Source organism: Orycteropus afer, unplaced genomic scaffold, assembly GCF_000298275.1.
Source record: "Orycteropus afer afer isolate SDZICR_OR568_19922 unplaced genomic scaffold, OryAfe1.0 scaffold00366, whole genome shotgun sequence".
NCBI classification, from domain to species: Eukaryota; Metazoa; Chordata; class Mammalia; order Tubulidentata; family Orycteropodidae; genus Orycteropus; species Orycteropus afer.
This window is the reverse complement of record NW_006921953.1, coordinates 1,491,939-1,506,811: the sequence shown is the minus strand read 5'-3', so window position 1 is coordinate 1,506,811 and position 14,873 is coordinate 1,491,939. Positions and strand designations below refer to the sequence as shown.

Below are 14,873 nucleotides of genomic sequence, written 5' to 3'. Positions count from 1 at the left end.
AAATGAGCCCTCTAAGAGCCCACCAGCCACTCCTCGGAAGGAAGGTTGGGCAATCCTACTTCCGTAGTGATACTGTCTCGGAAACCCAAGGAGGGGTCGCTATGAGTCAGGGACGACTCGACGGCAAACAACAACAACAACAAGAGCCAGAAACGGGGATCACACTGCCATCAAGAAAAACGAGGTGGAGGTAAGAGTTTCCTTGGATCCAAGATCCCTACACTGGACCTCCATAGTAGAGAGATGGCAAAGATAACCGGCTGAGACAACTGGCTGAGGAACCAAGAGGCACAAGACAGAATGGAGGGCTTGCTGGCACTGGCCCACAGAGCAAGAAAGCTGAGTGCCTTTGGGCAGGTGACTCGACAGCACAGTGGGGTATACCCAGGTGTGCCTATCAGCAGAGTTAAAACAACTCTATGACACTTGCCTGAGCATGGTAGAGGCCAGGCCAAGAGGCCAAAGGGCCAAGGGGCAGAGACGTGTGCCTAAGGGCATAGCAGAGGAGAGACTGTGCTGACGGAAGTATTGAGTGTTCCTGAACCTGAATTGTAGCCTGTTACCTCCCTAATAAAGCTCATAATTGTAAATATTGTCTGTGAGTTCTGTGTGGCCAACAATTTAATTAACCTAGTAGAGAAGTAGTCAGTGCCACAGGAAGGATGGTTTGTGCCAGAATTGGTGAAGAGGCTAGAGGGTGCTGGCATGTCTGGCCTCATAAGTATAAGCCTTGGGCTGTTGATGGTGATTCTGTCTCCCTGTTCTGAAGATAGAAGAGGTCAAATGAAGATGCCCTTTTTTGCAAGCCCCCAGTCACCTTTTGGGCTGGAATTGTACGCGCACTGCCAAACAGGAGACAGGCATAGAAGTTGGATAATTAAACCAGGTAGATATACTCCTCAGAGCAATCAACCACGGGAGATCAGAAAGGCAGTTATCTTCACAGGGAGACAGCTCAGAGGGCAGGGATGCATACGAAAGGAAGACACAGGGAAAAGGTAACCACAGGGAGGTATTATACTATAGGTATTTCAACTGCAATCAATGTCATAGAACAAAATATGTATGAAATGTTGAATAGAAAATGAACTCTATAAACTTTCACCCAAATCATAGTAAAAAAAAAAAAAATTCCAGGTAACTTCCTGCATGACATTGTAAGGAGCTCTGCAAACCTGTTCCCCAGTTAAACTGGTGAAAACTCTAAACCACTCTGTAAACACCGATAAGGATAAACAGCCAATACAGAAACATCTATGAAAATTCAGTCACAAAAGCTAGCCTCTATGGTATTTGAAGGGGATCTCTGGTGGCGCAGTTCCTAAGGCATTTCTGCCAAACCCACTAGCTGTTCCTCGGAAGACTGAGTAACCTACTTCCATAGAGATACTGCCTTGGAAACCCAGGGAGGGGTCGCTATGAGTCGGATATGACTCGACCAGAGTGAGCTTGGTTTGTTTTGGATGGTATTTGAACCAAGACTGGTCCCTCTCCCTTGCCCCTTCCAGTTTAGAAAAACAGATAACCCACTCCAGACAGCCTTAGCCAAGAATGGAGGGCTCCCTCTCCCACCAGCTGCAAGTGGGAGGGCCTTCTTTCCTAGAAGTGCAGGACATCAGCTTTTCTCATCTAGTCCTAACTACCTATTGTTGGGACTGAGTCTTGGCTAGTATACTTGAGAGACAGGGGCACCCCTCCGCCACTTAGCTACCATTTATGGAATTTAGGCTTTACCTTGGGTACAAGGAGTTTTGGTGGCTCAGTGGTTAAAGCCATTTGGCTTATAATCTGAAAGTTGGTGGTTCAAACCCACTAGCGCTTTCTATAGGAGAAAAATGAGGCAGTCTGCTTCTGTAAAGATATATAGCCCTGGAGATGGTATGGATCAGTTCTACTCTGTCCTTAAGGGCTGCTATGAATTGGAATTGAGTTCATGGCAGTGGGTGTGGTTTTGGGGCACCATATACTGACAAGACAGAGACCTTCATAACCCTAGCCTCAGTTCCTAAGGAGGTGGTTCCATTCTGCAAGAGGCAGGTAAGAGAACATGAAGCCACTACTCTACTCCCTACCTTTTACATTTCTACCCTCACCTTTACCCTAGTGCTCAGTTCCCAGCTCTGGAAATTTGCCTGGGGGCAGGAAACTCACTGCCATCAAGTCAATTCCAACTCACTGTCACCCTACAGGACGGAGTAAAACTGCTGCAGAGGGTTTCCAAGACTGTAAATCTTTACAGAAGCAGACTGCTTCACCTTGAATTGTGGCTAGTGGGTTTGCACGGATGACCTTTTAGTTAGCAGGTGAATGCTTTAACCAGTATGTCACCAAAGTTCAAAAAATCCACTACCTTCCAGTCAATTACAACTCACAATGACCCTATAAGACACAGGGGAATTGCCCCACAGGGGGAGAAGCAGGTTGTAAAATAGCACCTAATCTCTTCTTTGATATAATTTGGAAGACAGTTTGGAGATAGTCAAACTTTTAGGGGAATTTTCAAAAATAGTGGAGACTGTAGTGAAAGGCAATTGGGAGGAGATTCAAGATACAAGGTAAAATGGTGATACAATGATTAAATCGCCTGGCTGCTAACCCAAAGATTGGCGGTTTAAAATCATCAGCCATTCTGCGGGAGTTAAGATGTGGTAGTCTGCTTCCGTAAAGATTGTCACACCAAACCAAACTAAGTGTTGTCGAGCTGGCCCTGACTCATAGCAACTCCTCCTGGGGTTTCTAAGGTGGTATCTCTACAGAAGTAGATTGCCCAGTATTCCTGAAGATTACAGCCTTAGAAACCCTAAGGGGCAGTTCTACCTGTCCTATAGGATTGCTATGACTCGGAATAAATTTGATGGCAATAGGTGGGTTAGTTTTCAGACGAGAACTAAAAAGTAAGTAAACTGGAAAAGGTCTCTTTAAATAAGAAACTCTGACCTCAAAAACTAATTTTTTCAAAGGACAAATAATTTGATTGGTTTAGTATGTCAGGTACATGATCAGGTTCAATTAGAGGTCTTTGGCAGCCGGGTATAGCTAGGGAAAGAGAGAAACAAAACACTAGCAAAAACATTGCCACTCCAAGGTGAGAATGCAGACATATCCAAGGCTGTCCTCCCTGAGAAGCAACATCAGAGGCTTGAGATCACATGAGAGAAAACAGATTTCACTAAAATAATCCATCCAGTCACTGAGCAAATAAACAAACAAAAGCCCCAAAGAGCAGAAGAGGACCATTATCCAGAGTTACTATATTATCTAAAATACCAGTTTCTAACAAAAAATTATAAAGCATACAAAAAAACAGGAATGTTGGTCCCAGCCACAGAGGAAAAAAAAGCAGGCAACAGAAACTGCCTGTGAGAAGAAACATATGTTCAGCTTAACATATAAAGACTCTAAAACAAACATTACAAACATGATACAAGTACCAAAGAAAATCACGATTAAAGAAAGGGGATATGGTGACAATGTTACATCAAGTAGAGTACACCAATAAAGAGATAAAATTATTAAAAACAAACAAATGGCTTTAGAGTTCAAAAGTGCAACTGAAAGAGAAAAGGTCATCAGAGCAGTTCAACACATTTGAACCAGCAGAAGAATAAGTAGATTTAAAGACAGATTGATAGAGATTATGCAAACTCAAAAACAGACTGAAGAAAAATGAAGAGAGTCTCACAAAAATGTGAGACACATTAAGTGCACCAATATACATGTAATATGGAGTTCCCCCAGAAAGGAGCTCTGTGGTAGTATAGTGGTGAAGGCATTTGGCTGCTAACCAAAAGGTTGGTGGTTTGAACCTACCAGCCACTCTGTGGAAATAAGATGAGGCAATCTGCTTCCATAAAGATTTACAGTCTTGGAAACCCAATGGGGGTCACTATGTATCAAAACTGACTGAATGGCAGTGGGATTTTTTTTTTAATAGTATACAAGAAGGAGGATAAAAAGAAAGGAGCAGCAAAGATATTAAAAGAATGGCTAAAAATTTGTCAAATTTACTGAAAAACAAACAAAAAAAAAAACCACCAGTGGCTATACATCCAGGAAGTTCAATGAACTCCAAATAGGATAAACACAAAGAGATTCACAAACAGGCCCATCATGGTAAAAATGCTGAACTCAATTACAAGAAGAAAATCTTAAAAATAACAAAAGAAAAATGGTTAAGTACATAAAAGCGAACCTCATTAAGATTAACAGCTGACTTCTCAGCAGAACAATCGAGACCTATAAGCAATGGGATAACATACTGAAGTGATTTTAAAAAGAAAAAAATGACATTCAAGAATCCTATATCCAGGTAAGATACCTTTCAAAAATGAAGGGAAAACAAGACTTCCTCAGATAAATAGATAATTTATATAAATTTTTTTTTAAGTTTTTTAGGCTAAAAACAGATAGCAATTTTAATCCAGAAGTAAAAATGAACACTGATAAAGGTAATTAACTAATTATATATATATGTGTGTGTGTGTGTGTGTGTATGTATATGTATATGTACATGTACACACACATATATAAAATTTAAATGCCTATTCTTTCTCCTTCCCTTATATGATTTAAAACAATCGTATAAAATATTGTTGGACTTGTAACATATAGAAATGTATCATGTAATATATTTGCCAGTAACTCTACACAAAGGAAATGGATGGAGTATAAACTATATTGGGTTAAGGAAATGACTAACTTTACCCAAAGTAATTCAGTCTTTGCCTTTGTTTCCTGAGAGATCAGTCTAAAATTCTTGGAATTTCCTGAGAAGTTGAGCTATCTTTGTTATCTAAACCACACCTGAGAGGTTGTATTAATGAAGAAGGGCGAGCCAAGCCAGAAAGATCATCATGTAGCCTTGTAACAACTGATGAGGGGGGAGAAGAAGATAAAGATTAAAACAGTCATACCTATGCAAAGCCTCAATCACAACTGTAATGAAGCCAACAAATGCTCTAGACACAGAAGCTCCATCAGTTTCCTGGTTGGTTACAGACATCAATGCACGTGGGAGGGAAGTGTGTAGCCCTTTTCAGAAAATGGAAGCTCCATGGTGGGATCCCTCCCAGCCTTTCCCCTATATATCATCTCGTCATTTGTATCTTTTTTTGCTATAATAAAGATGCAATCTCCAAAGAGTTGTGTGAGTCATTATATTAAATTATAAAAACCAAAGGAGCAGGGGGAGGTAACAGGTTAGAAGTAAGGGTAGGTGGGGGAGATATGGGAACACCTGAACTTAACAGCTGGTTTTCTGAGGGGGTGAAAGGAACCCTGAATTTGTAACCAATGGAAATGGGTCAGAAGTAAGGAGCTCTGATAGCATAGAGGATAAGGCATTTGGCTGCTAATCAAAAGGTCCGCAGTTCAAACCTACCAGCTGCTCTGCAGAAGGAAGATGGGGTAATCTACTTCCATAAAGATTTACAGCCTCAGAAACCCAATGGGGGTCACTATGAGTTGGAACTGACTCAGTGGCAATGAGTTTGGTTTTTTCTGGGTGTGGGGTCAGAAGTAAGGGTGTCATGTGAATTGTTAAACATGCAGGTGTTATCCAAGTCTTAGGCCTCCTTGGAGGCCTGGAAGACTATATCCTTTAACTTGTAACGCAGGTGGTTAGCATCAAAATAAGAAATGGTGCTTGTACAACTGGTGTCAGAGCTGAACAGAGAAATGAAAAGTGGGGATATGTATTCTATTTTGATTTGATTATGTATTTCCCTACTTGATGTCATGAAGATGAATCAAAATGTTACACTAGAAAATATTCAATTAAAACAATGAAAGGCAGTAAGGAGAAACAGAGGAGAAAAAAAAACAAAACATGACATTTAGAAAACAAAAATTAAAATGGCAGGCATAAATCCAACTGTATTAATAACAGCATTAAATACGAATGGATTAAACAACTGAATCAAAACATCATTGGCAGACAAAATAAAAAACACAATACAACTAGATGCTGTCTACAGAAGACAGTTTAGATTCAAAGACTAAATAGATTGAAAGTAAAAGGACAGAAAAAGATTTATAAAGCAAACAGCAACCACAAGATATCAGACAAAACACTTTAAGAAATAGAAACATTAAACATTACCACACTGATTTATAAAAGAGCCAATTAAATCTAAACAAGAAGAAAGTAAATAACAAAGATTACAATGGAAATTAATGAAGTAGAGAATAAGAAAATATAGAAAAACTAAAAGCTGATTCTTTGAAAAGATTTTTTTAAAAATGACAAAACTCTAGCCAGATTGAGCAAAACAGAAAGAGAGAAGACTGAAATGAATGGATTTAGAAGTGACAAAACAACAACAAAAGTAGGGGGAAGAAGACACAAAGAACTACAGTCAGAAGTGAAAGTAAGAACATTACTAACTGACCTTACAGAAATAAAAAGGAATACTACGAACAACTATATGCCAAAAAATTAAGTAGCTTAGATGAAATAGAGGAAATTTCTAGTGCTAAAGGGGCAAAGAGACAGCATCTTCTGACCTCCTCTAACTTCATAAATGGAAGACAGAATCACCAGCAGCAGACCAAGACCTGCTCTGATGAGGTCAGACATGCTGCCACTCTCCAGCCCTCTTACCATCCTTGACACTAACGTCTCTCCCGTGGCACTCACCAGCTCTCTGCTGGGTTTGATAATTCACTGCAGTGGCCACACAGAACTCACAGATTACGGGGTTTATTAGGGAAGCAACAGGCCACAACTAAAGTTCAGGAATGCGCTCAGGATTCAGTTCCTCGATCAGGCAGTCTTCCCTCTGCTGAGCTCATAGACACACCTCTCTAGCCCTTGGCCTCTCGGCCTGGCCTCTGCCTCTGAGGGCCAGATAAGCCTGCTGCTCTGTCCCGTGCCTCTTGGCTCCACTGCCATTGTCTCTCTCAGCACTGGGTCTCTCAGCAGTGAGAGATTCCTCTTCTGCCTCTAAAACTGTTCATTTTAAGCCTGGAAGAATAGCAAAACTAACCAATCCCAACATCAGAGTTCTACACACGTGAGAGTGAACTTTCACAGAAGATTCCTCCATGCTGCTCCAACAGAAATGCCCCATGTGGATGAATTTAAAAACAACTACTCTGTTGCTCAAGGCAAATGACACCACGGTGTTAATCACCAGTTTCATTATAGGAAATAACTACTACCAGCTGCACAGACAAGTGGACACATATTTGCATGATCCCACCCAGTAATCTGGTGGGAGTTACAAAGACTATGGCTAGAAAAACCAAACCATATAATTCACTACACCCCCGGCCAACCCCAGCTTTTCTAGCCATTGTCTCTTTCATACTTCAAAAATTAACATGCCATTCACAATCAGTTTGAGAATAACCACACCCATAAAAAGCATGTAAGCCAACTACTTCATGCCTTTATCTCCCCCTGTTTTTGATAGCTAATTTCTAATGTGTGCATCCCTATCAAACCAGTACTGAGGAGACAAGAATCTTCTGTTCTGTTTGCAACTTTGGGCATCTGCGTCCATAAATAAGCAAGGTCCAACCCAATGCAAGCCATCAAATTACAGCAACTTAACACCAGCTCTTCCTCTTCCTCTTCATTTGGTTGGGTATTGGTCAGCTCAGCCCTAGCCATCCCAGCTAGGTCATAGGTACTACCTGCCATGTTTGGGAGTCAAACTCCTCCCTTTACTTCCGACCAGCCAGCATCCTTTCTCTCTCTTTCTCATCCTTAGTCCTCAGAGAATAGTTCAATCCACGTAGGCTCCACACAACTTCTTGTACTTTAGACCAGCTATCCCTTCCTCTCATCCCAAGCCTCCATGGCCTAGGTCAAAGAATACCCAATTCAGCCAGCTTCTTCATTGCTGCATTTCCCCCATTTACACTCTTCAAGGGAACCCAGGTGGTCACATGAAAACAGATTTGAAGGCCATCAACTTGCCAGCTTCCTTTAACTTCCAGTCCTGGAAGGGATTTCTCTCATGGGCCATGACTTTTCTACCTCGATGCACCGCACCTAGAAAGGCACAACCTACTGAAACAGACTCTAAAACAAATAGAAATGTTTACGATCTCATTGTATGAGGCTAGTGTTACCAAAAACAAAGATCACACACACACCAAAAAAAAACCCAACTGTAGACTAATAACCCCTATGAATATAAACACAAAAATCCTAAAAAATACTAGCAAAACAAATCCAACAGCATATAAAAACAATTAATATCATGTCAAATGGAATTTATTCCAGGAATGCAAGCATAGCTGAACTAAAGAAAATAAATCATTGTAATACACAACTGTGGTAGTTATGTTTGTGTGTCAACTTGGCTGGGCCTGGCTGAATGGCTGGGCATGGGATGGTAGTTATTTCTCATGTTGAGACTGGCAATCAACTCCATGGTGGGATCTACCACAAGCAGCTGAATAGCTGCCTGTAGGATGTGGTCTGCTTCCTGTATTTAAGAAGAAGCCTTGGGAATGGTCTCTAGCCTATGGCACACTTAGACCCTGCATGTAGTCATGTCATTGGTCAGCAGGCTGCTATGCTCTGCCGACCTTGGGACTTAAAAGGGACTTAAGTTAATGGCCTGCCTGTGGTTTGGTAACATCAGGACTGTGCCTTTTTACTTGTCAATTTGGGGCTTCTCAGCATCAGCAGCCAGCAGCTATCTAAGAAAAGAAATGCCTCCAGCTCCCGTGGGCAGGGAGCAGGAGACAGAGCTGGACCCCTAAGGTTGAGGGGATTTCCTCCAGCCCCTAGAACCTGGCACTTTGTAAAAATAAACTCCTGTTTGTTAAGGCCATCCCATTTGTTTTATGTTTCCTGTCAGAGTGGCACTAGGTAACCAGAACAACAACATTAATACAACCTATCAAAAGAGCCATGTGATCATGTTAATTGACACAGAAAAGGTATCTGACAAAATCTAACATTCTTTCAAAAACTAAAATACTTAATAAAGAATAGATGAGAATATCTACATGATAAAGTGAATTTATGAAAAACTCACTATTAACTTCATACTCAATGATGAAAGACTAAAAATTTTTCCCTTATTAAAAGAAAGAAGATAAGGATGTCTGTTTGGATCACTATAATTTAATATTATACCAGAAGTTCCAGCCAGAGCAATTAGGCAAGAAAAAGAAATAAAAGCATCCAAATCAAAAAGGAAGAAGTAAAATTATCTCTATTCACAGATGACATGATCCTACATATAGGCTATCTCAAAGAATCCACAAGAAAGCTATCATATTTATTGAATAAATTCAGCCAACTTACAGAGTACGAGATTAACAAACAAAAATCAGTTCAGTTTCTACATACTAGCAACGAACAATCTAAAAAGAAAGTAATAAAGCAATTCTACAGTGTCTAAAAGAATAAAATAAAGCAAACCCATTGCTGTTAAGTCAATTCCAACTCATAGTGACACTACAGGACAGAGTAAGACAAAGTAAAACTGTCTCATAGTGTTTCCAAGGGTATAATCTTTACAGAGGCAGACTGCCACATCTTTCTCCTGTGGAGCTACTAGTAGGTTCAAACGATTGCTGTTTTGGTTAGCAGCCAAGCATTTAACCACTGTGCAACCAGGGCTCCTTAAAAGAATAAAAAAGCTGGGAATAAATTTAACAAGGAAGGTGGAGGATTTGTCTACTAAAAACTGTAAAACATTGCTGAAAGAAATTAAACACTGCCTAAATAAATAGAAGGATATCCTATGGTCATGGATTGGAAGACTTAATATTGTTAAGATGTCAATACTAGTGAAAGCAACCTACTGGCTCAATGAAATCCCTAACAAAATTTTAGTAGCCTCTTTTGCAGAAATGGAAAGGTCAATCCTTACACTTAAATGGAATCACAAAAGGCCTTATTGAATAACAAGTACTCATGAAAAAGAACAAAGTAGGAGGACTCACACATACTGTAAAGCTACAGTAACCAAGTTGTACCGGTGTAAGAATAGATATATATACTAATGGAACATAATTGAGCATTTAAAAATAATCTCAAGTATTTATGTTCAACTGCTCTCCAACAAAGATATTAAGTATATTCACTGGGAAAAGAACAGTCTCTTCAATAAATGGTGCTGGGACAAATGGATTTGGAAATACAAAAGAATGAAGCTGTATACAGACTTCATACTATATACAAAAATCAATTCAAAATGGATCAATAAGCTAAATATAAGAACTAAAACCATGAAACTAGAACAAAGCACAAGGAAAATGCCTAGGGACCTCGTTTTTGACAACAGAATCTTAGATAAAGACCAAAATCATGAGTAACGTAAGACAAAATACATAGGCTTCATCAAATTTATTATCTATGAATACCTGTGAATAGCCTAAAAAAAACTTTGAATTTTACATATTAAGTGGGTGAATTGTATTATGTATGTGAACTGTTTCTCAATAAAGTTGTTTTAAAAAATAGCAAATATACTTTGATCCCATTTTCTAGAACATATAGCAATTCCTACATCTGCTTATATGCAAAGATTTCTGAAGTAATGCCAGTTACTATTAGGAATGGTTAATTCTGATGGTTGGATTTGGGTTGGTTTTCTTTTTCTTTCTCTGTCCTTTTCTGTATTGCTTAAAACTGTTTATCATTGTAATAAAAATCAAGTCATTCTTCAAAATAAGCAAAACCTCTCCCTATTGTGGAGCTTAAAAAGCATGCTTAAAAAAAAGTCTTTTTATGTTGTCATTAATTTAGGAGATCAATTCCTAATACTGCTTTTGCTGGCAATGTGAAAAAACATATGTTTGTTACAATTTAAACATTGTATTAATCCTTTTTTAGACTACTCAGACAGCAAGAAATAACGTCTTACCTTCTGAGCACACAAAACACCAGCTAACATTAACATGCTCATGATTTCGACAACCTCGTCTAGGGGTAAAATGATTAGGGCAGATGATACTATTAGATGCAAGGATCTTTGACCCGGCAGCCAGGCAAAAGTCATTGGCATGGTATGCCACAGGGCAGCGAACACAGCGCATCAGGCGACCTGAAAATATGAGAAACAAAGACACCAGGGAGGAGCAAAAACAAACAAACAAAAAACCAAAGAGATTAAATATAAAAACCTGAGTTGTCATTCAAGTCTATTTGCTAACAAAGAGAGAGAACCAATGGGACCATGGATCTTAAATACCTAACCCACCATGAAATCTTCATACAAGAACTGTATGATAAATATCCAAAAGGAGTCCAATCCCATAATTATAAGTGACACTCTGCTTATAGAAAAGCCCTCCGTGAACCACTGCCCTGGATTCATAGGAAATCTGGTCTTAGTCACAGACTAGATGAGGGGAAAAGGAGGAGGGTTGGGCATCATAATAAAAGACAGCTGGGAGGAGCACTAAAACCAGTTTTTATTGCCTGGTACTCTGTGATTCTTGAAACCTCTTTCAGGTGAACCTTTCCATCCTCTGAAATGAAATACACCTTCTAATATACCTCAACAAGTAAAATCATTACCAAATCATCTATATAAAAATCTATAATCTCAATTAAAAAAAAAAGAGAGAGAGAGAAAAAGTAGCTGATGGGTCAAACTACAATTTCATTCTAGCATGTTAAAATTCTATACTCAGAACTGATGACTCCTATTAAAAAAAAAAAAAAAACCCAAACCCACTACCATCGTGTTGGTTCTGACCCATAATGACTCTATATATAGAACAGAGAAGAACCACCCTATATGGTTTCTAAGGCAATAATCTTTACAGAAACATACTGCGCCATCTTTCTTCCTCAGAGTAGCTGGTGAGTTCAAAGCACTGAAATTTCTGTTAGCAGCGGAGTACCTAACCATTGAGCAAACAGGCATCCTTGATAAGACAGATAGGCCTAAAAAATATCACCATACAAAAGGTATTGCCAATCAGATTAAGAGAAAAGTCTACACTGCTGCATTTTGCCAAAGGCACTTGACTGCTAACCAGAAGGCTGGCAGTTCAAACCCACCAGCCACTCCTCGGAAAGAAGGCTGGACAATCTACTCCCGTAGTGATACTGCCTCGGAAACCCAAGGAGAGGTCGTTCTGAGTCAGGTCCAACGTGATGGCACATAAAAACAACAACAACAACAATCAACTATTGCAGAGGCAGAGGCTCTATAGCACAAAAGTAGTACACACACAATATTTGGCTTTTAAAAATATCAATAATAGGTCCAGTTATTGTTGAACAGAAAAAAACTATTAAATACTTAATAAGAAGAGAATTCAAAACATAAGTTTATCTATACCTCGAGGCAGTTTTAAAAAACTTCTGCTCTCAATCTAACTATGAAGCAGAAAAAAGTTTCAGGACAGCAAGCAATCAAAAATCTCAATTCTGTACTGACATACATTTCTAAGTGGCATAACATCTGACACAACAGATTTAAAGGCCCATAGAAGATGATCACACTTTGGTTCTCTAATCTAGAGATTTTCTATCCCCATCCTTTCTCTCTCCCCTTACAAAAAGGTAGGAAGGAAAGGACAGGCAATAAAACTTATTTGCGAACTGAATCTCACATGAAAAGCAATTATTTATAATGACCATATAATCCCAGGGCTCCAAAGAACACAATGCAGTAACTGCTGAACTCTCTCTTCTCTCCTACATACAAAGCTGGTATTCTAACTAACAGACCAAAGCTATAGGGAAGTCATGAAGATACTTGCCAGAATGGATCTGACTATGTATCTATTACCAATGAAACTGAGGTCGGACAATTAGATTGCTCTACATAGAAACCCATACCTTTAGATGCAGAAACACTGGCTGGATTAGAAGCATGGCAGGTTATACAGATGTGGAGGGAACACCGGAAGCCCTTGTTCTGCATGACAGTGGGTGGATACTTCTGGACACACTCTTCATGGTAAAATTTTCCACACAAGGGCAGAAGGCACCTTTTAACATCTTCCCCGCTCTGTTTACATACAAAACAGGTATGGATTCCTGAGGAAATGAAACAAGGTAAAAAATTAGGTGAAAAGTTAATGAGGAACTTTATAATGGACTTATCAAGTTGAGAAAATCTGTACCCACAGAACCATCTTACTAAGTAAGACAATCTGAGGTTACAGGCTTAGAGATGTGAAGAAACAGAACTCAAGAAGCAGTCTTGCCAAAAGAAAAAAAAAAGCATTTGAATTTAACAATGCTTCTAGATCTAAGGTCAAGTTTATATAAAAGGTGGAGGACAGGGAAACAGATTCAAATAATCACTATAAGGATGGAGTCAATCAAATCTAGAATGTAGAAAATTAAAGACAACAGTTAAACATAAAGCAAAGCACTATTGGGACTGTGGATTTTAAACACCAAATGCACTATAAAAGTTTGATATGAGAACTGTATAATAAGTCTCCAAAGTAGAGTGTGATTGTGAGGCAGTACTGTCACAGATTAGAATAAATATAAAAATATGTAATGGATAGTCTATAATTGGATTCTAATTCAAAACAATGTAAAAAAACATCTTTGACACAAATGGGAAAATCTGAAAATGACCCAGGTAGTAGGTAACCCATAGGAGATACTGTATAATTTTGGTACACATTAAGTATGTCTGTAAAATTTATATATGATAGAGAAGTCTTTTGAAATATATGTGTAAAATGATATAATGTCTCAAGCAGAATTTTAACAAATATTGAAGCCAAATGATGGATACATAGTTTCTTTATACTTTTCATTCTACTTTGTATGTCTGAAGATTTCAGTAATAATAAAAAGGAATTCACCTTTCTCTGAGAGGGAGGTACAATATAAGAAAAGGAAGCCAGGTAGAGAGGCACTGGGAGCTAGACCTGAATCTTGCTGGAAACAGGAACTCATTCAAATCACCCCAACTCACCCACTAACACTGAGATCACCAAGCTACTCACCATTTTAGTGAGTAAATATGAAAATATTATTTATAATGAAGCAAACTACTGCTGAAAAGCTGGCAGCTATTACTGAACTGCACTGACCTGAATTATAGTACGGTCACACTGTAGGAAAACAGAGTGCGATATATGCTGTAAGAAACAATGTTCAACTTCACTGGAACTGGGGTATCTCACAATTCCTATGTTCAAAAAGAATAGCTTCTCTATGCTTCATTCCACAGACCTAAATATAAAACCTAAAATTGTAACGTTTTGCAAAGAAAACATGGGAGACACTCTGTGACATGGGTTAGGCAAAGGTTTCTTTGATCTGACACCAAAAAGTATAACCACAAAAAGAACAAACTGATAAAGCAGACTTCATCAAACTTTAAAACTGCCTCTCTTCAAAAGCACCATTTATGTAAAACTCTAGAAAAGATAAATCTAGTCTATTGTAACAAAAAGCAGATCAGTGGTTGCTTGGAGCTTAGGACCTGGGTTGGGGTGTAGATGGGAAGAAGCAGTGAGGACCAACTTTTTTTTTAAATAATGTAAAAGTAAAGAAAATTGCCCTGTAAAATTTCATTCAAATCATAATAAAAATGTTAAAAAAAAAAAAAAAAGAAAGCAAAAGTACTATATGCTTACTGTTGTGGTTAGTTGGGTGTCTAAGTTTATCAAAAGCCACTGAAGTATAGACTTAAAATGGATGTATTTTATAATGGATAAATTATACTCCAATAAAGTTGATTACCATCACTTGTCTTTCAGTTTGCACTGTAGTGGCTTGCATTATTGCTATAAGGCTGGAGGCTATACCATCAGTATTTGGGATATCTGGAGGGTAAACCATAGTGGAAAAGTTTCAGACTAAAACAGACTAGGAAGAAGGATGGGGTCATCCACTTTTGAAAAACTTGGCCAGTGGAAACTTGATGAATAGCAGTGAAACACTGATATTATTACTGGAAAACTTTATGAACATC

At 38.7% G+C, this 14,873-nt stretch overlaps 1 protein-coding gene across 1 annotated transcript in view; it reads right to left on the bottom strand.

Moving 5' to 3' along the window:
* Nucleotides 1–14,873, bottom strand: part of NSD1 (nuclear receptor binding SET domain protein 1) — a 252,169-nt gene that overhangs the window by 62,167 nt on the left and 175,129 nt on the right. Inside the window, exons 12-13 of the mRNA XM_007952943.2 lie at nucleotides 12,767–12,967; nucleotides 10,836–11,015 (exon numbers count right to left, since the gene is read on the bottom strand). Of these exons, the coding sequence (XP_007951134.1) occupies nucleotides 10,836–11,015; nucleotides 12,767–12,967 (381 nt within the window). The remainder of the gene's footprint in view (nucleotides 1–10,835; nucleotides 11,016–12,766; nucleotides 12,968–14,873) is intronic.